Genomic DNA, 24462 nt, shown 5'->3' with positions numbered 1-24462 from the left:
ATGGAGCACTTTAAAAAGCTATTACCTACTCCTGTAATGTTTCTCTGAGTTTCAGTGATCTGAAGCCCTGGAAGAATTGGCATTTTAATGGTGCAAAGTTCAGTTCTTTTGTTTGACTTTTTAACAGCCTGTTCAGCGTGCCAAAGTGGTGCAGACTTTCTAGGGAATTTCTAGGGAATGCTGGCTGGTTTGCCACGCTGAGGCAGAATAGAGTGGCTGTAGCCTGCAAGTGGACCTGGTTTGAGTTGCTCATGTCAAGGCTTGTGGTGGCAGAAGGAGAAATGTTTAACTCTGTAACTCCTGTGCTACATCACTGATATTTTCACCCGATGTCAGGGAGGAATGATGAAGAGGACTCAATCTTATCAGAAGGCTAATTAATTACTTTATTATACTGTATTATTCTATACTATACATTACATCTAAACTGAATCTGCCAAGCCAGGTGAGGTGCTGGATATACTGAGTTTTCCATAGGGATGTATGGCTTATTTGTTTCTTGCATTGCTGTAATGTTTTTAAGCTATGAATTAGGTGATGCTGTGCTAAGTATTGTACAAATCTGAATATAAAGATTATTTCCACTCTACGTATATAAAACCTCCCCCAAAAACCCCAATCAAGAAATCTGACAATTTTTCCACAGAATCTAAAGCTGCAGTGTATTTTACACAAGAAGAAACTGAAATTCTTTTTCCAGTGCAGGTTCATATTTCCATTTGTGGTTCAAATTGAGAGACTGCCAGTGGAAGTTTTACATTACTGTGAGCCATAATCATTTTTATACTAAGTGACTCTATGATTTGGGTAAATACAGTGGGATATAGGATTCCTTATTCTGGGAATTGGGAGAGAGAACAATCCATTTTGAGAAAACAGATGGTTTTAAGCTTTAATTTAGGAAACTGTATGGTACGTGAAAAGTTTGCTGGCAGTGATAAACAGCAAACAGTTCTCTGATCCTGGGGTTTTTTTTTAATGAAAGATGAAATTTTTTCCACCAAATTTTCTTGTTTCCCATCCAATTGCAAAGATCAAAGTATATAAAATACCAAATAGTCTAATTTTTGAAATATCATCTTAAAGTCTAAACTAATTGACTTGATTGCATTAGCACATGAGTGAGACAGGGTTAAAGTTCACTTCTGGAAGAGTTTAGGGAGTACTGAGCAGTTTTCCTCTGTTTTCATTTCATAGGAGCAGTAGGTGAAGTTACTGACAGGCTCAGAGCATATGGATCAGGGGAACACCCAGGATTTTTGGAATGAGGAAATACACAGTCATAGTTACCATATTACCTACAAGGCTAATAAATATAAAGCAATTTACATGATTTATGTATTTTCAAATGTATATTATTTCCTCTCCAGCTTGTCCTCAATTTGTCATTTTCTCCTGACATCAGTAAATGATTTACCTGCCAAAGCACAAGTGCACTCAGTGAGCTTTTTCTCATATTGCAGCTGTTGATTCTTCAGGGGTTTGAGTATTAGGTGGGGATATTAGAAGAATGCCCTGCATTGCCATTTAAATTCTATATTGGACTCCATCTTAAATTTTGCTTGATGAGATAGAACATTTCCTTTAAATTGAATTGTAAGGGGAAAAATTTATTAGAGAAATTTAAGGAGATCTTGATGCTGTGATGAGCAGCAGCTCCCCAGAATGTGTGCATAGAAAATCTGCTGTTACATAAACTGGCTTGAAGCAGTAAAAGAGAAACATCCCAGTGGATGTGTGTGTGTAACAGGACACAGCAGGGATATCCAAATGCTTTGGAGGTGGGGCTCTCATCAGCCCAGCCCTGCACTCAGCTCTGTGCCTCTGCTGAGTGCAGGGCTGGGCTGCTCTCCTAGAGAATTCCTGTTCTCCTGTGTCTGATCCCCTTCAGCTAAAGCCCCTCAGGTACCCCTTGGTAGCTCATCTCTGCCTCACCTCTGTGCAGGTACAGAGCTGCAGCCCTGTTGGATCTGGGGTGCCAAGCTAGAGGCCAGCTCTGTTACTGCCACAACAAGATTTAGCTTGTGTGGGCTGGCACTGCCTTAGAAAAGGTCATTCTGATTTTATTTTGATTTCAGCTGAATCTGTTTGCTTTGTGTTATTGTCAGTGGTAACAAAACTATTTGTTTTTTGTGTTGTGTTGAATTTAGAAAGATTGGTGAGGAATAATACTGTAAATCACTGTACTTGCATATCACCTGGTTATGTATAGGCTGCAGAAGTATTTCAGGTGATTTACAATCAAATCTCATTCCCTCATCTCTACCTGCCAATAGGAAACCTTTATCCAGTTGCAGGATAAAGAGTGCTGAGTGGTTTCTGTGATATTCTGCATCCACTTGGGCATGGCACAAACTCTTGAGTATCACTATTAATAGGTGCACCAGACTGACACTTATCTGCTGCTCTCATTGCAGTTATTAGGAAAGAATTCGGGATCCGTGGCAGCTCCTTTCAGTTGCAGCTCGATGGCAGGTGATTCTGTGTTTCTCTTCAAGTGGGTGATGCTCTTCAAACAGGCTTTTAGCAAATAGATTTTCTAAGCTGTAGGAGAGGAACTGATTGTCCCGTTATCTGGAGCTGAAGGATTTGCAAATAAAGCTAATTGTCTTCGGCAAGTTACAGGAGCTTTTAGCCGAGATAAAAGGAAACTGCTGGAAAAACAGCCAGGGGCAGTTTGGCTGAGTTGATTTAGAGCACGAGAAAGTGATGCTTTATCACTTTTTTTCTCTAGGAGCTTAAGATGTGTCTGTAAAAGCCCAGAAATTGTACTGGAATTTTGGAGATTGCATTTACTTTGTATCATTTTCTGGATTTGTTTTTCCCAAAGTAAAGAATTGCTTTTAAAATGCAAGGCTTAGGGCCAGTCAGTGATCAAAGAAAACTTATAAACTGACTCCAAAACTGAAAAATCCACAGGGTCCATACCTATTTCCAGGATTTCTTAAATTTTAATGTCATTGTGATGTTATGTCCCCAGTTTTGATAGTAAATATTTTCTTTGCTGAGCATACTTGAATAGAAACTGCAGTTTAGGAAGAGAATTAGGTTGGATTGGTTTTTTTCCATAGGATTCTCTTGGCCTTCCTGCTTGCTTTTGAAAGGATATCCAAACTTTCCATGAACTGACAGCTTAGAGAGTTGGAAGAGGTTTATGTCAATCCTGTATTTAGTCCCTGTTTTTAAGAAAGTACTGCATGGAACGAAATGGCAAATTGTGGCATTTTCATTGGCAGATCAGACACTGAATTTCATGGCACTATTTAAGTTTACCTTCTGTCTGGCAGTGTGAAAGGGAGGTGGAATCTGAGCAAGAGTCAGGTGTGGTTAACTGAGTGTTTGAAATGGTTCCCATAACCTCTGTACAATATAGAGACTGTACCTTGAAAGCATTTTGTATTTCCAAAAGGTTTTGAATGCCTGCATTCCATGAATCCACTTCCCTGCATGTCTGCAAGCTTATTAAAATCAGGGTAAGAAGATTTAATTGCAACTGCTCAGGACTTGGACATATGAGATTATGGTTCTATTCTTGGCTGCCTCACACAACATGTTTGTGACTGGCCAGGCTACTTAGGCAAAATACTTCCAACTTGTTTGTCTGAAATTTAGGTTTGCAGTTCATTTCTTCCTTCAGCATGGCTGCTTCTTTCAGAGAAGGTTAGATGCAAAAAAAATCTCATTTTTTTGTTCCAGTTGCATCATGTGAAATACAAATGGTTCTTCCCAAACCAGGAGACTGTAGTATCTTGAATCTTGGTGCAAAGATGTGTTATTGGTGAAATGTCAGAGACCTCTCTATTCCAGTCTTGTGTCACAGGCCAGTGTGAGCCCTCAGCTTGTGTTAGACTCAAACCTTCTCCCAGGCAAAGTCTTTCTAAAAATGGAGCACTGTGTTTGTGCTGCTCTGCAGAAATACAGGGGTTGTGAGGCAAGGAGCAGCACAGCATCAGCAATTGCATTCCCCAAGCTGTCAGATCTTTGAGAGAAGCAGTTTGTGTTAATGCTGAGCCACATGAATTAGGCAACTAGCTCTGACTGCCATTAGTGACGAATGGTCCTAGTTCTGTTTTTTCTGGTTTAATGTTTGTGTACAAACATAGCATTTTCTGCTGTTACAGAATTGCAGTCTGTGTTTCCCTCAATGGAATTGCTTCCTCCTAACCTGAATCCCAGGTGTGTCTGCACTGCAGACTGAAGTGCAGTTGCATGGCCAAAGAGGGTTTTTAGAGCTGACGTGCCCAAAGGTAACAGAGAGCTTACAGCAGTGTGGTTTTCACCCAGTGTGTTTTTGCCACCAGTGCAATGACTGCTTTAAGCCTGCTCACACTCCCTGCTCACCCCTCTCAGTTGATGGGAGCAGCAGTTCCCAAACAAGTGATTCATGACACCAAAATACAGCCAGTGGGTCTGGTTTTATTCCACTGTTTAATAGACTCATCAACATCTCTGTGGTCTGAATTACTTAGAGAACCATATTTGAAATGTTTTAGAGAATTTTTTGATAGGAGAGATACAAACTGTTTTTTGTAGATCTGAAAATACAAATAAACCCCACTAAAATGGATTTGGTTTTTTAGACCCCACTAAAATAGATTTGTTTCTTAAGATTTCTTTAATATCAGCTGGAAGGTTTCCTTAGGATCTGTAGGAACCCCATTCCAGCATATTAACCTTAAAAACACATCTTTTGAAATATGCCAGTGGAGAACAAACTAATGAGTAATGGAGGAAAAAAGCCCCAAACCTAGCAATGACAAATCCATGTAATTTTCCTGAAGCAGAAGAAAGGGATGAGGCTGTAAAGATTCAAGTCGTTTTTCCTGCCTTACAATCCAGATTCTTACAAAACTGGAAGAAAGGGTCTTGATTAACTTAAATTGTCTCTGGATCAAATCAGTGGGAAGTTATTCAGGCAGCATTTCAGCTACATGAAAAAACTTAAAATTTTAGTGCCATTGAAAAGAATGATATGTTTTTAGGGCAAAAGAAATTTCTTTTATGCTTTCTTTATCATCTAGCCCGACAGTAGCTTTCCAACATCTTCATTTCCCTTCTGTTGTGTTTTGAGGGCTTTAGAATATATTTTCAGCTGTGCTGCTGCCCCGGGTGCCCTTCACATTCCCTTAGGCAAGAAGTTTATGTCAATTCCAACCTCTTCTCTGTTTTCTTGTCAGAACAGGTTTCCTTCCCTACCTCCTGCTGCAGATCAGACATTCCTGCAGCAGAGCTGGAGCTTCTGTCAGACCTGGGGAAAGGTTAAAGGAGCCAGCAGTGGGTTATGCTGCCCTCCTTTTCTTGCAGAGTGTAGCAGAATGTCATTCTTTGGTGAGACAAATACCTGAGAAGTGTCAGTTATGAATAGTTTGGGGGAGATGGACTGGACATAGTCCTTCCAGCCATGTTTCCATGTCTGTCTCACAGCTGATCCAGAGCCTTGACTCTTTTGCTTTGTCATTTGTTCTGTGGTTTGTTACCCAATGTACAGCCAACCTGATGCAATGATTTCAGCACTCAGTCCAATTACATGTGCTAACATATCTCAGATGAAGCTTCAAGGAAGCTTTATGTTGAAAGATTTGTTATTTTTGATATTTACTCTGGGATTGCAGAAGACTGGTTTTTGTTTTGGATTTTTTTTTTCCTTTGCTGATAGTAGTAGTAGTAAAAATAGGGCTTTTTTTCCTCCTCAAATCTTATTATAATATCTTGGCACACTTTACATTCTCAAGCCTCAGGCTCTGTTGTAAATTTAAAATAGAATTGATGGTAAAGGGATTAGAGGATAGTTTACATAAATGTTACTTTAATCATTCTCTCCAACTCTCAGCTATGCTTTGCTGCTTTTCTCCATCACAGAAATTCCTTATGCTTTTGTAATCTGTCTCCTCCTCTCTCAGGATTTGTTCCACTGCTGTTCTCAAGTGCAAGGGCAGAACAAGTTCCTTGGTTTTGCCTGTGCTTCTGTGTTTGTTGTTGCATGACAATGCCCTGATCTTTCCTAGGATATGCTTAAAAATTCAACATAAGATAAAAAAATATTGCAGTTGCTTGTGATCGTGAATTAATCACATAGAGTGAAGGTCAGGGAGGTCACTTATTTCATCAGAGGAGATTGCAGTCAGTCTCACTTGGGTGCAGGTTAATGTTTTGAGGATCTCTGCTGAAACTTGCTGCTGTTTTTAGGTGACCTGTGTTATTTTACAGCTGGGCCTGCCAGGTCTGGTTTTATTCAAGTAAGTGATAGAAATGCCTGGCCCAGCACAGTGCTTAGAAAAGTTTGGGTGTGTCAAATGAGTTAGACCTGTCACAGCTTATGGTCTGGGATTTTCAGTGCAGTCCAAATAACTGCAGCCAGGAATCATTTGGGAAGGCATTGACAAGACTTGCTAGAAGGTGTAGGACAGAATGTGCCCTTGCCATCTGCACCTACCTGAGATGACTGTCTAGGATTAGAGAGGCAGAAATGCAACAAGGAGAGTGGCAGCTCTGGCCAGGGGCTGCTGTCAGCTCCAAATCCACTTAAAGCCATTGCAAAGGTGGGGTGGAACAAGCCTTGAAGTGACAGCTCAGCCAGGCACCAGGATGGCTTGTCACAGCCTTGATTAGACATGGACCAGCACGTCACCTTTAATTGGCCCAGCTCATAATTGAGAAGATCTGTTTTGATCAAATGATGAATTTTAGTTTCAGTAGGTCACAATAGTCTTCTTTACTTGGGCTGGATAAAGCTTTGCCCTGGAAGAAGCTGCCCTGGAATGAACAGGCACTTTGCAGCTGAGGGGGGTCTCAGAAGGTGTCTCGTGGGGCCAGCAGCCCTGGCTAGGTTTAGTGTTGCCATTTAAGCCCTGAAAATCAAGAGTATGCAGCTGTTTCCCTATCACTCCCTTGTGCCTACCATAGGCAGGGTAATCTGATATTTCCCATTCCTTACTGGAGTGTCCTGGGCTGGGATATTGGAGGGACATCATCCCTTTGTCCCTTTCTGCTGTGACATGGAGGTTTTTGCAGGCTCAGGACTGTGTGATTTTACTTTAGAAAACAGGTGCCAAATAGCTGCCCCCTGTTAGACCATGTGCCACATCCACTTCTTTTTAATAGTCTCCCTTATCCTTTTTGTTCAGCATTTACCAGTTTTCCTTCCAGGTCAATGGTTTGATTAGACACCAGCATCAGGAGGTGCTTGAGAGCATGTTGGATAAACAAAGCAAACACAACACAAGCCTAGCTGAGAATTCCCCTTTGTGTTGGCAGTACAAACAGTGGAGATCTGGATGGGTGCTCATGCCAGTCCCAAATACATCCTTCACATGCTGCTTTAGGGCTTGGGGAATGTTGGCAAAGGAAGAAGGTAAGTTGCTGTTTGTGAAGGTCACAGGGGATAGCAGGGTAGCACTGTGATAATCATTTAAAGAGTGATGGTAACAGAATAGGCATTGGTACTCAGTCAGACCCTGGCATTTGTCACCTGGCCTTGCTCTGCTCCCCTTTTGAGGAGTTTGATTTCTTCTGAGTGTTTGATTTCCCTCCTGGTGCTGCTTGACCAAAGGATTTGTGAGCCAGGTGAGGTGTTGTGTAGGGTGTCCTACTTCTCAGGGACCCAGAAGAGGCTGAGCTGATGCTTCATGCAGACCACACCGTGGGAGAGAGTACTGCAAGGATGATCCTCCAAAACCTCCTCCCAATGTGTTCTCCTGGAAAAAGAGGACCAAATGCATTGCAGCACTTGATGCTGTCTTGACATAAAAGCATTTAGATTCTGAAAGATTTGGGTGCTGTTGTTCACTGTTAATTTGCACTGCTTGGTAAAAAAATGGAGAAAACGACATAATGGGTAAAGGAATAGTCCTAAGAAAAGATATTAAGAAAGTAATGGCCAAAAAAGTGGATCTCCAGAGAGCTTAACAGGATTATGAGAATGAGAAAGTTGCCTTTTTGCCTGTTGAATGATTGTTGCCCTGCTGCCAGTGCAGTTCAGCCTGTCTCTGAGGTCTCAGCCTGGCTGTTCCTGCTGTTGTTTGAAGGAATTGTTACAGGTCAGGTGCTGTACCTGACTGTTGACTCAGGTGTTGGCACAGTGTCTGAAGGAGAGCTGGCTTGCCCAAATTCTGAGGGAGGTGAGAGCAAATGGGATTCCTGGTCAGATTGTGCAGTTCCAGGAAGCTCTGTGCTCTGGGAACCGTCTGCTTTTCTGGGTAAGAGTCAGAGTTCCTGCCTCTCTGGGCTTTCTGCCTTCAAGGGACTCAAACTGAAATGCAGTGGGTGTGTTTCTTCACTTGTTCAGCTGGCTGCTCCCTCTGCACTGCTTATGGATTTATGAGAAGAGCCTGGTTAAAATCCTTTCCCATTCTGAGATAAAAACTGTTGTTAACCCCAGCAAATTTAACAAACTGTTTTGAAGTGGTTGTGTTACCACCGCTGAGGAGGCAGCAAAGAGAATCATGAAAGCAGAAATCAGCACACTGATGGCAGTTTTAGGAAAAGAAGCTTCAAATGATAATTATGGTCCCCAGGACAGTTTATTGTACCATAATTACCCTAATGAAAGTGACCTGAGGAGCCTGGAGTCCAGGGAAAGCAGCTGATACCACGGGAAGAGGGAGCTCTCTGTGATTCTTTGCAGGGATAAAGCCAGAGATACAGCTGTGTTCTACACACTCACTTCAGCCCCACTGACATCCCTGCTCCTCTGTAATTGTTTTCTTGAGCTGGGTCCTGCACTGTGGATAATTGCAAACACTCCTCTGTGGTTTTTATTCTGATCCATCTCCTCTGTGATGCCTTTATTCCTAAAGCTTGATAAGAGTGCTAAGAGGTTGCCAGGTAAAATTAGTTTCAGGACCTCATTGGGTGGTGCTTTTCCCGTTGGAGCATTCACTGTCAGAAGAATAAAGGGATGAGTTAAGAAGAGTAATTGTTGTTTCATCAGATTATGTATTAATTCAACCAAACTAATGCACTCGAGTATCTAGACAAGCCTTATAATTGGGGATAGTTGGAACAAGCTTTTAGCTATTCATGTGCTCCTGCTCTAAGTTAATTTTACATCTAAGCCATTAAGCAAAAAAAAATTCAACTAAACCTGAACAAAAACAACTAATCAATAAGAAACAGGTCTTTGTTCTTGAAAGACATCTTGAAAATTAGGTTATTTACAGAGATGGAGATACACTTCTTCAAAAGCTTGGGACTGATTTTGTCTCTTTTTCAAAATGCATGCAGGGGGTGAGAAGTCCAAGGCACTGAGATCTCTTGCAGAAGCACCTTTTTAGATCAAATAATAATTTTGCAAATCACTTGATCAGTATTCTGGACTACCTCTGTTCCAGTCTATTCCATATGCACCCAGCACAGAGGAGCAGGATTTCACCTGGGGGTCTGCAGCAGGGGACAGTGCTTTCTGAGTTGTTAGGAAGGAAAATGGAGCTTTAAATATGGCTCTTTGAACTCTCCCTGGCCTCTGAGCAGCAGTTGAAATGCCCAGAAGGAAGCACAGGAAGACAAAGGAGGGAGTGACTCAAGGCTCTGCCTGCTTTGCAGCCCTTTCTCGTTGTTCAGCCCCTACCTGTGAATAAAAGGGGAGTGATGTGCCAGAGATCTGCATTCCTAATTTCCCTGCTGTTCTTCAGGATGATTCACACCACAGGAGCTGTCAGAGAGAAAATTACCTCTGTTCCAGCCAGAACCAGTCCAAAACCCCGTGGCACATGTCTGCAGCTAGTCGTGGCTTATCAGAGAGGCTCTGCAGTCCCTGGTGCAGGGCAGCATTTAGCCTTTGCTGATGGGATCTTTCTAGGATAGTGAGTGTTTGAATGAGCAAGTGTTTGTGGCATCAGTGACTTGCTGGCTCTGATCTCTCACATTGCTTTTATGTATTAAAGGAAAATCAGTGTGACATCTCTCTAGTTGTGATGGTGATTAATTTCTGATGATCAGCTTCTGTTCTGAGGTTCAGCAGTTGTGTGTTTCTGGAGCTTGTACAGGTGTGTTAACCTAAGTGTCCAAGAGATTTCATGTGCTCATTTTCTGTACCTTGTACTGCTTCTTAAACTTAAATCTTAAACAGAATTTCAAAATATGCTGTTTCTTGTATAACAGCACTATGGATATGTTTGTGTGCACTTCATGAATATTTTGCCAGCTACTTAGAGGTTAGTTGCCTTTAACCATCATGTCATTAAATATCCCCACAGAGAAGATATTAAAGCTTGTCCTTGTTCACTGATGCAGAATAATTTTAAATCAGTCTGATTCATTATTTTGATACACTTTATTTCTGTCTCTGTGTTCCTTCAGGCTTCCGACTTGATTATCACCCCAGCTACAACGTTCAAGGAGAAGCCAGACCCCACTGGTCTGGTGTTTGGAACTGTGTTCACTGACAATATGCTGACAATTGAATGGTCCTTGGCTTCAGGATGGGAGAAACCCTGTATTAGACCTCTAGAGAACCTCTCAATTCATCCAGCTGCCTCAGCTCTGCATTACGCTGTAGAAGTGAGTAGTACATTGATTTGGAAACCAAATGTTTTTTGTTTTATTAGCTCTGGAAGCCCCAGCTTTGTAATACAAGGAGTATTACTGCTTTAAGTTCATTAGTATTGAGTTACATCTTGTTCTGTTAGCTGCTGTTCTTCCAGAATAATGGCAGTATTTACAGCAGGGTTATGTGTGACACAGAAGCAGCTGTGCCTGGGGATGCCAGCACACCTAAAGTCCTAGCCCAGGGAAGGTGAGCTCTTTCTTGAGTGGAGATAAATTTATTTGAAAAACCATTCTTGTTTGGTCCAGTTACTGTCTCTGATGTGTGTCAGACCATGAGCTTCTCAGGGCAGCTTTAATCTGGGGGCTGAACATGCTCTCTGTAAAAGTCACTTGCAGCTGGTTTAAAGGTTGGTAGCTTGGATTGCAGATCAGGCTAGGCAGGTGCTTGTTTGAAACTCTGAACCAGTCCCTGGAGCTCAGAGCTGGATCTGCACTCAGCATATACCAGTGTGTTTGAGGAGAGCAGACAGCAGGGAGCCTGGGGAAGTGGAATGTTAGGTTGGAAACCAGCGTGGTTAAAGTTTCTGTGCTTGGCTGACTGCTGCCCACAGCTGCCTTTGGTGCCTGTAGAGCAGCTTGGGCTGTGCTCACACCTGTGGGGAGCCCCAGCAGGGCACAGAACCTGAAATGGAAGCCCACTTCTCCCACTTCTGGGTAGGTGGGAGTGTCTCCACTGCAGTCTGTGGAGTTGCTTGTGCTGCTTTTATTATTTCTTGTATTTTTCCTTTAATTTTTTTTTTTTTGTATTTTAACCATGGGTACAGGGGAAGCTTTCCTTGCTTTTTTTCCCTGAGCTCCTGCCTTCACCATTTTTATTTTGACTGATTTTTTTTTTCCTCACCTAGTCACCAAGCCTCCAGAGGTGCTGTGTAAATTAGAGCAGGCCCCTGGGACTGAGGCTGCAGCTCTTGATCTGCCCATGAAGTCAGAAACCACGCTGGAGTCCCAAATCTGTATTTCACTCTTAGTAGCACATTGCTTTAATGCTTGGCCTCTGGACTGGTCTGAAATCATTGCTAATATGAATATGCTCTTATTTTTTTTTCCATTTTTTTTTATTCTTTTACCCTTATTGCATCACGTTTCCTCTAGCCAAGAGGACAGAGAGAGGAGAATCTGGTGTCATTGCTGTGGCTCAATGAATACACAGTGGGTATAATGAAATGATGAGTTTGGCATTCCCTCCCCTTTCTCCTTGCCCTTCATGATGCAGTGTGCTAACCTGGATCTGCTGAACTCCAGATCCAGCTCCTGTGATGTACAGATGTCAGATAATGCTGTTCTCACACCACTGTAGCAACCAACCATCAAGCAACCACAGCAGTTGCTTTCATTAAAGCTGAACATTTCTGGAACACATCACTGTCTCCCTTTTTTAATGAGTGGAAGGTTTTACTGAGCTCTGGAAGATGAAAAGTATTTCTTCTTGGAGAAAAAGATTTAACATCTTGAGAAGGCTTTGTGTTTCAGTAATGATGTGATTCTTACTTCTGTCAAACCATTGATCAACTCTTAGTAGTGACATTACTCCCTTTTCCCTCTCATTAAAAGTTCTGTGAATGTGTTTGGGAGAAGGGTGGGGGGGAAAAAATGTGTTCTGGGATAAGAAAGCAACATTCCAGCCATGTGCCATCAGTTAGTGACTGCCCCAGCAAAAATCATATCCAAGTATCAGCTAGATGACCAGCTATGCTATCTTTTATTTAAGACTTTTTGTTTTATTGTGTGTACAATGTATATCCTAGGAACAACTCCTTTTTCAAAACTTTGCCAAGCTTTTAATAGGGTTGGCATTGCCATAGGACTAAGACAGGTTTTGAAGGCAAAAGGTTCTGGGTTCTAATTCTGGTTCTGCTACATAATTGGCACACAGCCTGAGGAAAATTGCTGGGATCCTGCAGCCCAGTTCCAACCCAATTAAAATTTGTCATGTGGAAGGACCTAGCTCTGCCATGGAACTGCACACAAGTTTTCCAGAGGTTGCATTTCAGTGATCCTCATGGAAAAACACAGAATTTGATAACAGTGAAACCTGAAATACTCTGTTAAAATAACTTGGGCACAAATACAGGATTATTTTTTCCAAATAAAAAAGCTGCATATCTAGACTGCCAACCACATGGGATGCAGCTCCAGCCACTTTTTGTGGAACAGTCAGAGGAGGAGAAGCCTGAGCAAACTGGCAGGAGTGATGCAGTTAAATTCATAGAACTTGCACTGAAATTTAATGAACAAAGAAATGCTTTGGAAGGTAAAATTCTAAGAATCTGACCTGTTGTCTCTATGCATAAGTGGGCCTTTAATACTTAATCCAAATAAGAGTTGTGTATACATAGATATTAACATGAGCTCATATAATACACGTTTTCTGTCTATAAGTATAACCAGAAATTACCAGTCTGTAACTGGAAATAACTGGATGTTTGGTGGGTGTGTTTTGTGATGTGGTTAGGAGATGCTGGGAGGGCATTGATAGGATAAAGGTTTGATTGTCAACACCAGTTGTCTGGATCCTGAAGTTTGATGGGATAACTATCTTTAAATTTCCTGTAAAGTACATAGAGAAAATATTTCCATGTATTTTATCTTTAGAGTAAGGCTGCATCTCTCATGCAGGCTAAATCCCCTTCCACAGCATAGGGGGGAAATAAGTGACCAACTCCTGCTACAACTACAGCAAGAACTTTACAAGAATTCTCTCAATTACCTTATTCTATACTTCCTAACAAAGATGTGTTTTGGCCAGAGCTCTAAAAATAATTAACACATATATAAAATAAAATTCTATTGATCCCTTATAGAAGCAAAAATGCTGCTTTGACTCAGGTATTAGGATGTGAAGGAATCGTTAAGTCAAACACATGCTACAAATTTTAATTGCTGTAACCAAATTATGAAAAAAAAATAAAAATGAGGTTATAATGAGGAGTGCAGAAGTTGATATTACAAAGATACTGTACTATGTGCCTGTAGTGCAGATAAATCTGTCTCACTGGAGTGCATTGCCAGAACTCACTAGTTAGCATTTTTGTGTTTGAGTGCTGTGAGCAGAGGGGCAAAGCTTTTCTTCCTCAGTTGGTGTGGATGCTCAGGGGTGAGCTGTCTGAGTCACTGTGTGTTTGTTTGAGTGCTGTGAGCAGGAGGGTGAAGCTTTTCTTCCTCAGTTGGTGTGGATGCTCAGGGGTGAGCTGTCTGAGTCACTGTGTGTTTGTTTGAGTGCTGTGAGCAGGAGGGTGAAGCTGTTCTTTCCTCAGTTGGTGTGGGTGCTCAGGTCACTGTGTGTTTCTCCCCCCCTGCTCGTAGCTGTTCGAAGGGATGAAGGCGTACCGAGGAGTGGACGGCAAAATCCGCCTGTTCCGGCCTGCCCTCAACATGGACAGGATGGCACGGTCAGCACTGAGGACAACGCTGCCAGTACGTACCCAGGGCAGCTCCTGCTCCTTCAGACAGCCTCCCCAGAGCAGTTTGCACTGTCAGAGTGCTCATCTCTGCAGCTTTTCAGGAGTAACGTTCATCAAACACTCTTAAGTCTCTGATAGTGCAATAAAACTTTGTTAACAGACCTTACTCGTTGAAGGAAACCCTTTAAGTGCTTATTTTAAAATCAGAGCAGGGAGTGTTTTGCTTTCATTGTTGCCTCCCTGCTGCCTCAGAGTGCTTCTGAGGGATTATTGTATTTGCAGGGTGCCCCGTGGCAGGAAGGAGTGATGGATCTGACTCCATGTGCTCAGAAGGCTCATTTATTGTTTTATGATACTATATCATATTAAAGAATACTATACTAAAGAATACAGAAAGGATACTTAGAAGGCTCAAAAGATAATAATGAAAACTTGTGACTCTTTCCAGAGCCTTGACACAGCTTGGCACTGATTGGCCAATGAGTCAAAACAATTCACATGAAACCAATGAAACAATCTCCAACCACGTTCCAAAGCAGCAAAAGACAGGAGAAGCAAGTCAGATAATTATTTTCCTTTTTTCTCTGAGGATTCTCAGCTTCCCAGGACCAAAATCCTGGGCTAAGGGGTTTTTCCAAAATTATGACAGTGACAAGGGATGGGTGTTGTTCTGCAGTATTTGCATGCAGACAGCTCTCTGATTTGCTCTGGTGCTGGTGTTCTCCCTTTTCTTCTCTGCTGTTCAGCCTCTTGAGTGCCTTTGGTTCTGGTCATACCAGTAACTTTACACTGCTTTTAGCAGTTGTGTCTTGGCCAGTGAACTTCCTGCCAGGCTTGTTAGCTTAATTGCTGTAAGAACTTGGGAACTTGGGGAGACTTGCTGGCCCTTTGGAGCTGTAAACCAGAGCACTCTCCTGTAGAAGAGGTGGTGCTGTATGCCCAGCTGAGTTGGCTGCACAGGGAGTTCTCCACATGCTTTGGAGGCAAGAAGGGTCAGTGGCCCCTTTTTACCATCTCAGGAGGACACTGTGGAGCAGAGGAGGTCACTTGGGATACTGCACAAAAAGGCACAGGAGCTAAAACTGTGGGCTGTTAAATTCTGTAAGGAATGAACCCACGGAAGATGAGAACCTGTGCAGCATGTCAGTGTTGCATATCCTGAGGAGGTGTTCCCTGGGGCACGTGGATCTGTGAGGACCATAAAGTGTTCCAGCTTTATTTCTCCATTTGCTTTTTTCCCTTTCTGTTCCTTGCCAGACTTTTGACCAGAAGGAGCTGTTGGAGTGCATCTGTAAGCTTGTGGAGCTGGAGCAGGAGTGGGTGCCCTACTCAACCTCTGCCAGCCTCTACATCCGTCCTACCCTCATCGGAACTGAGGTGTGCAGTATTTAATTTTGTTGATTTAGGTACAAGGCAAAGTCCTCCATCCATACAGGGAGATACTCAGCAGTCAGTAGGTGACAGGATGAAGTCTGGGGGCAGATTGATGTTGTGGTTTTACTTGGGAGTCCCCAGCAGGAATTTTAGGTTGACCACAGTGCCACTCAGTGGGCACACTGGCTCAGAGCACGGAGAATAAACGGAGTTTCCTCCCACTGCTCACAGTGGGAATGGAGCAGTTCTTGTTAGTTGGGGTTGTGCTGAAAGGACAGTTGTACCTGACATGGTGATATTAAAATCCTCATAATTCAGAGAGAACATGATGGATCACAACTTGCTGTGTACATTTTGTAATTTCAAGTCATTTCTGAACAGGGAAGTTTTTGGAAGATTTTACCCTTTAAGATGTCTCAGAAGAGACATTTTCAGCAGAGCTAAGGACTAGTTTCTCTGTCAGTTATTCTTGAAACTGACCTTCTAAGGGGCTCCTTATCAAATAGGTATTGATGTGTCCTCTCTGAGTTTCATGTGTCAGTTCTGTAGTGTTGGTGAAAGGCATTAGAAACAGAGTTTATTTTACTAAATCCTTCAGGGTTCTCTTTTTTCAGCAGTAGCAAGACAGAAGTATACAAGGCTAGAGCATAGGACAAGGAAGCTGAAGAATGTAGGTTCCAAACTAGGTAAACTGAACTCCTGCAGTGTCCCTGTCTGTGAGTAGTTACCATACGTGAGCATTTCACATTTCACATAGGTTCTAGGACTCCATTAATTGAGTGCTTCTAAACTAGTTGCAGATTTTCAGATTAAAGAATCTCCACTCAGTGCCTACAAGGTAGTGATATTAAAATTGGGGTGTTTAGCCCTGGTTTTGTTTTTGGAAATTCTTTTGCTCTGAGCTTTGCTTCAGGATTGCCAGCCCCTGTGGCCTTTCCACTATCACGTGTTGTTTCCAGCTTGAGTGTCCTGCTAGGCTTTTATGAATCAATCAGAAACCTAGGCAGCACAATCTTTTGGATGATCACATCAGCAAAAATATCAAGATCTCAGTTAACCCTGTTAGAAGTCTGAGGCAGCAGGGCAGACAGAAATCCAAGGAACCCTTTCAGCACCTGGAGAACTTTGGCCAGCCCCAGACTCCTTACCTGCACCTTCAAGTACTGATGGTGATGACTTGGAGTGTGAGATGCCATCTCTCAGAGAGGAGGGGCAGGAAAATCTCTGACATTGTTGGTTATTTCCTGGGCTGTTGTGTGAGCTATTTTTAGCAGGCAGATGATTTTAGCTGTCACACAGGCATTCAGAGAGCCAGCACTCAGCTCTGGCAATGCCAGCTGGCACTGGACAGTTCTCACTAGTGCAGCTGACAGTGGTTTCTCCTCTGCTGTTACTGCTGGTGTTGCTACTCCTTCCCCCAGAAGGCTTTGTGGGCTTCTGGTATGATTAATTCATATTATTATATTAATATGTTGTATTCTCTTACAGGTTTTGTAGTCTATTATAGTCTATTATTTTGTGTTCTGTTGTATTCTATTATTTTCTACTGTGTTATATTAATATAATTGTATAGCACATTGTTAAGCTAATCTTTAAATTCTCAAAAACTTGAAACTAGTTGAGAGTGCTAGGATAACATAGACAAATGGAATGGCTGTAAGTGAATGGTAGCAGTATATAAAATTAGGGTTGTTGTGTTGCTTGGAGGGGGGATTAAAGTTATAAAGATATTTTTTATTCATTGCAGCGCTTTGCACTGTCCTGGTCAAAGCACTCTCATGCTGCAGTTCCACTGAAAGCAGTTTCAGAAGCTGAAGGTGCAGCCCCTGATGTTTGAAGGACACCTGTAACTTTGGATTTGCTTGCATTCTTTGTTTTCAGCCTTCCCTGGGAGTGAAGAAGCCCACTAAAGCCCTGCTGTATGTCATTCTGAGCCCTGTGGGCCCTTACTTTGCAAGTGGAAGCTTTAATCCAATATCCCTGTGGGCAGATCCAAAATACGTGAGAGCGTGGAAAGGGGGAACAGGAGACTGCAAAGTGGGAGGGTAAGGAAACATCATCCTGCCTTTTCTGCACAGCTCCCAAAGCAGATTTGGCTTTTAGTGAAGCATCTAATCCAGCAGAAACACAGACATTAAATGCAGTAGTTAAATAGAGAACATACTATAACAAAGAGTTCAAATTTGTACTTTGCAAATATTATTTATGCAACTCACTTGCCTATTTTTGTTTGACTATTACAGCCAGCTGATTTTTTTCCAGCATCTCAAGCTCAGGAAGTGCACCTGGCAGGTGTCCATGTAATGCTTTGGCTCTTGCCCTTGCAGGAGTTGACCCTGGAGTTACACTTTGTGCTGCATCACCAGTGCAGCAGCGTGCTCTGGCTGCTCACCTCCTTCCCTGGATTGTCCCAGCCAGGAGTTTCTTTGCTAGGCAGGAGTCAGTAGCTGTCAAGTGGTGCTCAACTGAGCTGGTACAATAATCAGAGGGCAGGAAAATAACTTTCCTTCATTCAAGCTGATGTTCTGAACCTTTGCTTTTTTTAAAAAAAAAGAGATTTTTTTTCAATGAGATTTTGTTCTTGAGGTTTTAAATGAGGTTTTGTTTTTGAAAGAGATTTTGTTTATGAGATTCTTCTTCTAGAAGTATATTGTTTCCAGTGGATCCTTCATACATCAGCTGTGAAAAACAGTAGTCTGGAGTCATTACTGACTTGATTTGTGCCCAGAGGTGAGAACTTGGCTTCAGTGTAGTCAGCATTTTGGAGCTGCTGACTTTGTGTATGCAAGGTTCTTTAAGATTAGAAGTAAAAAGGGTTTTTTTTTCCCCTCAAAGCAGTAGGCATTATTCAGTTAGGTTCACTCTGTAGGCATTATTCAGGTAGGTTCACTCTGTATAACATTTTTAGCAGTAGGCATTATTCAGTTAGGTTCACTCTGTAGGCAGCATTTTAGAAAAATTTTCTCCTAAAGGATGTGGAATTAATCTAGACAAAACTGCATTTCCTGAAGATGCTAGTTCTCTTAATATCTTTTATTAGAAAAAAAAAGCTCACCTGTGGTGTTTTTTGTGCTCCAAGAGTTTCATCTAACATGTATTACCCATCTGACATGAGGTAGATGAATTTAAAAACAAACAAACAAAGCAACAACAACAAACAAAAAAAACCCAAAAAATGAACCAAAAAAACCAAACAACAAAAAACCTCCAAAACCTGGAGGAGAATTCTTACTCCCTTTCCAGGATGCCAACTGCTAAATAAAGATAAATGCTCTCTGAGGATTTTCAGTTGCAATGATTACAATGTCCAGAGTATGGAACAAGAAGTATGTTTAATACAATCTGGATGGATATGGTGGAGTTGTTGGTGCTGTTCAGCCCTTTAAAGTTTTTGGGTTGTAGGTACAAACAATCTAGTAAAATGCTGGTGGAATACTTCAGTGAAAATATCCCAGGGACAAGCAGTGACTGCTGCAGGGCACTTGCTCATGAGGTAGATGTGCCCAAAATCTTGTTTAAATTAAGATGCCCAACCAGGTACTCATCACTCTTTGGTTTTGTTTTTTTTTTCCCTGGAGGAATTACGGTTCTTCTATTTATGCCCAGCAAGAAGCCCTGGAGTTTGGCTGCCAGCAGGTTTTGTGGCTCTATGGAGAAGATCACCAAATAACTGAAGTTGGAACAATGAATCTGTTTCTCTACTGGATAAATGAAAATGGAGGTATGGTGACATAAAGTGTGAAAACTTTTAACAGAGCAGATGAATGGGACCGTAATCCACAAAATGGTTGTTAGAATGCAGATCATAATCTTTTTAATGAAGATGGTTAAACAAAGGAAATGCCCATTCTGAAGGTGACTGGGTGGCTGTTAGCTGAGAGAGGAGATCCTGGAGCAGCTGTGAGTGCTGCCTGCTGAGAACAGACCAAACTGCTGGGCTGGTCCCCGTGCTCAGGAGGGCAGAGTTCAGCCCTGCACAAGGTCTCACATCAGCCTGGGTGCCAGCAGCATGTTTGGGCTCCAGGAGCTGTTGGTTCAGAGGCAGTGCAGACGTGCTAAAAGGCAGCTCAGGGCTGTGCAACTCTTCAGGCTCTCTAGCTTTGAGGGTGAGTGGCTCCCATCACCTCTGGCTGGCCAGTCAGATACTCCTGAACCATATCCAGAAGTATTGCAGCATCCAATCCAAAACTCTTGTCTTAGAAGAATTTGAAGGTCTGTCCATTGGTGGCAGCGAGAGAAATGCATCAGTGAGTGTCAGGTATCAGTAATGCTCAAAAGATGCTTCCAAGATCTATCATCATTCTTTAAGCTATTTTTACCTCTTTCTACCCACAGTCATCTCTGGGCAAGGTACATGCTGATTAAGCTGTTAAAGCTAACTATTAAAACTAGCCAACTCTGTGGGCATCTCAGAACCACCAGTTGGGTGTGCAAGTATTCAGTGCTTGTGATAGCTGCACCTGATAACTGGCTTGGAAGACTACAGGCAAGGGAATAAAAGACTTTTCTTCCCTTTTTTTTTCCCCCAAGAAGAAAGAAGACTTTCTTTTTGAATAAAAGTAATTTTCTTCTCTCCAAGGAAATGAGGTGTTAGTGAATTTTTACATGGCAGCAGATGCAGGGGTCAGACAGATTTCATTGTAGGCACCCATTTCATGGGGTCCTTTGAGAGTTGTCAGCTTGTGCAGAAAACAGGCAGCATTTTGTGGGGATAGCAGAGTGCTTTGGATGATGCAGTGTTCTTGGGATCCAGCTGCCTGCCTCCTGTCACTCTAGGACACAAAATAAAATGACATGCACGCTGGAACTTCCAAGGTGAAAAAAAGGGAAGTTTATTTTCTGACTCCAACATTTATAGGCTTTCAAAAGTGACAGTGGATTGGAGGATGGCAGAGCCACCTCTCCAATGACACTGGACAAACCAACAGTCTATCAAATTTCTCTTCCTCCAGAGAGGAATGTAAAAACAATAATTATTTACATGAAAACTTCATTACAAGAATGTAAACCTCAGCAGGCTTAGAAGAACAAGGCAACAGACTCCCATCTCCAGTTCTATTGCTTGTTCTTCTGCAAAATCTTTCCCACATTTGTAAGAAGAGGGACAACAGTCCCTCAGTGCTGAATGAGTCTGTGAAGCTTTATGAATGAAGTGATAAATATCAGACATTTTCTTGTTGCAGCAGTTGATTTGTCAGTGTAGATAGATGGCCAAATTTCTGCCTCGTGGAGCTTAGCTGGAAAAACATGAAAATAGATTTTGGCTCCTTCTGCCCAGGGAAGGACACTGAAGCAGGGACATAATTGGAATTCAATGTTCTCATTGTACTTGAACCAGGAATATGCTGGAATTGTGCAGCTGCAGCCCCGTGCTGTTCCAAAGAGCTGCCAATCACTGTGGCACCCGTGCAGGGCTCAATGCTGCTATTGTGAGCTGGCTGGAGCAAACAACTTGTAATTCCTGCCACCCAGCAGGGCTGGCTGCTCCCAGCCCTGTCCTTCCACAGGACATGGGCATTGTCCTCCTGGAGCACTTTGTGTCTCCCAGGGTGCTGAGTCACTCTTCCTTTGTGGGGTCTCCACCCAGTGCCATCACATACCTGCCTGTGGTTGGGCAAGGGGGTTTGGAATGTGCTTGTCACTGTGTTCTGTCACTTCACAAAGGACATTCTCTAGGGTTGTGCTGTCTGGTGTTGTTATGCAAATGCTGCAGCTGAGAGGGAGCAGAGAAAGTGAGGCAGAAACTGCAGATCATCATCAAAAGAAAATGCCCATCGTGGTGTGCTCTGAGGTGCTGCTGGGAGCTGAGCTGCTCTCCTTGGTTTGTAAGCAGAGGCTTATCCCAGTAGAGCCTGGCCTAGAGGACAGCCATGCTCCCAGTGGGGGTAGGCTCTCCTGCAGCCTGTGTGCCTAAAGGTGACATCTTGTTCTGCATGCAGGAGGAGCCTGAAAAAATATTTTGTGTAACATCAAGGGTGGAGTAGGGGGAAAAAACTGCTTAAATTTTGGTAAAACAGCATGACTTGCTCCATACTGCTCTTGTATTGCCACTGCTGCTCTGAGGCTTAGAATATGGCCAAAACTGGATCCCTGCTATTGCATAAATACCTCATCCATCCAATCCTGTTTATGGTGTTTGTTCACTAAGTGAAAAATGGAGTCACCCTACAGTCCCTTCCACCTGCCTCTTCAGGGCATGTAACTATCCCAGGAGGCTCTTGACATTGAAACTCACTTCCTCTCACAATGTCTGTTCTTCTGCCTAGAATATAGACATGGCTTTAAAAAAGCCTTAGAAAACCTTAAAATTGAAACACATGCCCAACCTGAGGATTGCTAGCTAAGAGATCTGTGTGCAGTTTTGAAAAACTGTGTCTTCAAAATGATTTGCAAACATTTGGGCTCTGCTTCTGTCTTCAGTGTTAAGGCACTGTGAATAGTATTTAGGCATTATTTAATGTTTGTGTGCTGTAATTGAAGTGGTGATTAATGGTCCCCACTTCAAAATTTCATGAATTAAAAAGTAAATCTGTTACAAGATTCTCTGGAACAATCAGGTGAAGTTTCAGGCAAGTTTGCTGAATATTCTGTAGTTGGGACATTAATTGTGCCACGGAAGTGTCTTGTACAATTACACTGCTAACAAAATCAGGATTGCAGCTTCTCTTCTAGTAGAGAGCCCCAGAAATAGAGTGGGGGGGAGAGCAGCAAATGCAGAAGGTGACAAACAAAGCAAAGGATGAAAAAGCAGTTGAGGAAAGCAAATTAACAGATGCAAAGGCAGTGACTGCATGAGGGAAGAGTTGAAGAAGAGTCTGAAGGAAGTAAGGACAAAGACCCAGGACAAACTGGTAGAAGAATACAGCTGCTAATATCAGTGCAAACGGGGTTTTCTGGGTTCTTCTGGATCCTGAAGTTCACTTGGAATGTATCACTTTGGTCAAATGTGTATTTGGGTGAATTTCTCAGCATTGTTACAGGTGGCTAGTCCTGAAGGCATCCCAGGAGTGCAGGCTTACCTGCTCTGGGTTCATAGGCAAAGCTGCAGTTGTGGAAGATGGAAGAGCTCGTTTTACAAACCCCTTTAAAGTCTCTGATGGAATTCTGCTGTTAGAGCAAGCCTACAGCAGGTGTGCCAGGGCACTGGGCAGGCAATGCTGCTAGCAGAGCAATAACAGGAGGCAGCTGAAGAGAAGCCCTGACATTACCCCTCAGATGCTTTCCTCCTGCTTTTTGCAGCTATCCATCTCCAGTCCATCAAAATAACTCAGAAGGCAAGTGGAGTGTGTGAGCTCACAGTCTGTTTTTTGGGAGATGGACACACTGATGTCATGTGGAGCCTGCTTTGGCATCAGTTCCCAGGGAGGATGAGCTTTGGCATGCCTTGTTGGGTGGTGTTGTCATTCCTGCAGGATCCCAGGGGAGCAGATGTTCCCTGGCTGGCCCCAGGCTGGGAGGCATCATGTGCACACTGACAAAATTCTACAGAGCAGCCTGTTGGGAACATTTTGAGACTTTCATGTCCTGTCTGCTCAGTGCTGTTTGGCAGCTGGGTTGGCCTGGCACCTTTTCAAGCTAGCTCAAATCAATTAATATATGTTATTGAGCTTAACCAGGTCCTGGGTGAGATCTGTGGCAGCATTACCAGACAGAGAAGTGCAATCACAATCTTTGGTGTCAAAGTCCACAGTATCTGAAGTTTTCTGTTAAAGAAAGGAGTGTATTAGATTGTGGCTGGGTCACAAATGCAGAATTTCAGGTTTGCAGAGTTTAGAATCAGGTGAGCCCTGTGGCTCATGGAAAATTTTAAAGTCTTGTCCTTGTGATAGTTGTGCCAGAATGAGGACCAGACATGCATCACAAAGAGGAGTGATGCCAGTCAGACTCCAAAAGGGAATGCTGTTATTCCTGACTGTATGAGGAAGAGAGGGCTGCTGGCATTAGAAGTCAGAGATAGCTTGGGGAATGACACTGTGGGCTAGTGAAACCAGAGCAGAGCATGCAGCCTGTTCCAGGGCAGCATTTCTGTACATTTTGGCATGGCACTTTGCACCTATTACTGATGTGGGCACAGGTCCTCATAAAAGGAACTTGGATGCACTGGTAGGAGGGTCCAAATGAATAAATCCAGGGGTGGCTGCATTAGGAAGTTACACAGTTACATGTACAGTGCACTGAGGAATAAAACCATCTACAAGGCATTAGGCATGTATATATTAATGTATTCAATATTTCTTCCCTGCCCAAAAGGTGGGGAAGGAACATATTTAATACATTAATATCTAAAGGTTATAATAAAAGGTGAAATAAAAGGTTCCAAACACTCAACAACAACTTACTGAATGGAATATGTGTTTGTGTTCTTGGAGAACTCTGAGAAACGTTGCATCTTACAGGGTAGGGATTGGTTTTGGTGCCACAGAATCATGGAACATCCTGAGTTGTAAGGGACCCAGGTGTTTGGTGAAATATCAGTAAACTTTTGTTTGTTTCTTTGATTGTTTTTCGACCAGTGCTTTTTTGTTTGGCAGAAAATGAGCTGGCAACGCCACCTTTAGATGGCATCATCCTTCCAGGAGTGACAAGGCAGAGCATTTTGGATCTGGCACGCAGCTGGGTGAGTGCTTTGGCAGTAATGGTTTCAGTTGTCAGGTTGTAACTTCAGCAGAAGTCAACATTTCTGGTGCTCAGGATCCTAAAGTTCATATCCTAAAGTTCAGTATCCCAAAGTTCAGCTGATTTGGTTAAATCATACAATCACACACCAGTCTGGCTTCATACAAAGGCCTGATTTGGAGGGGACCTTAAAGATCATCTCATTCCAGCCCCTGCCGTGGCAGGGACACCTTGCCCTGTCCCAGGCTGCTCAGAGCCCATCCAGCCTGGCCTTGGAAAGGACTTTAAAGGCCATCTATTCCAGCCTCCCTGCAGTGAGCAGGGGCATCTCCCACTGGATCACATTGCTCAGAGCTGTGTCCAGCCTGGCAAAAACCCTTCTTTCAAGGGTGTCACCCCCTGATGTCCCCTCTTCCCTTCAGCCTGTCAGCCCCACCACACAGCTTGGTGCTGCTGACAAAACTGGCTGAGCAGGCACTCAGTCCCTTTGACCTGAGGGAGCTCAGGATGTGCTCATTCAGGGATT

At 42.9% G+C, this 24462-nt stretch overlaps 1 protein-coding gene across 3 annotated transcripts in view; it reads left to right on the top strand.

Annotated features, from left to right (window-relative positions):
- The window catches only part of BCAT1 (branched chain amino acid transaminase 1), a 55737-nt gene that overhangs the window by 17497 nt on the left and 13778 nt on the right, over positions 1-24462 (top strand). For 2 of the 3 annotated variants that reach the window (XM_059847994.1, XM_059847993.1), the window contains 6 exons: positions 10297-10497; positions 13849-13959; positions 15204-15323; positions 17202-17365; positions 18899-19041; positions 23852-23937. In XM_059847994.1, coding sequence (XP_059703977.1) covers positions 10297-10497; positions 13849-13959; positions 15204-15323; positions 17202-17365; positions 18899-19041; positions 23852-23937 — 825 coding nt within the window. The remainder of the gene's footprint in view (positions 1-10296; positions 10498-13848; positions 13960-15203; positions 15324-17201; positions 17366-18898; positions 19042-23851; positions 23938-24462) is intronic. The other variant, XM_059847995.1, reaches the window with a different exon arrangement.

The sequence above is a fragment of the Haemorhous mexicanus genome, chromosome 5 (assembly GCF_027477595.1).
Source record: "Haemorhous mexicanus isolate bHaeMex1 chromosome 5, bHaeMex1.pri, whole genome shotgun sequence".
Taxonomy (NCBI): domain Eukaryota; kingdom Metazoa; phylum Chordata; class Aves; order Passeriformes; family Fringillidae; genus Haemorhous; species Haemorhous mexicanus.
This window is presented reverse-complemented; position numbering and strand designations above follow the sequence as displayed.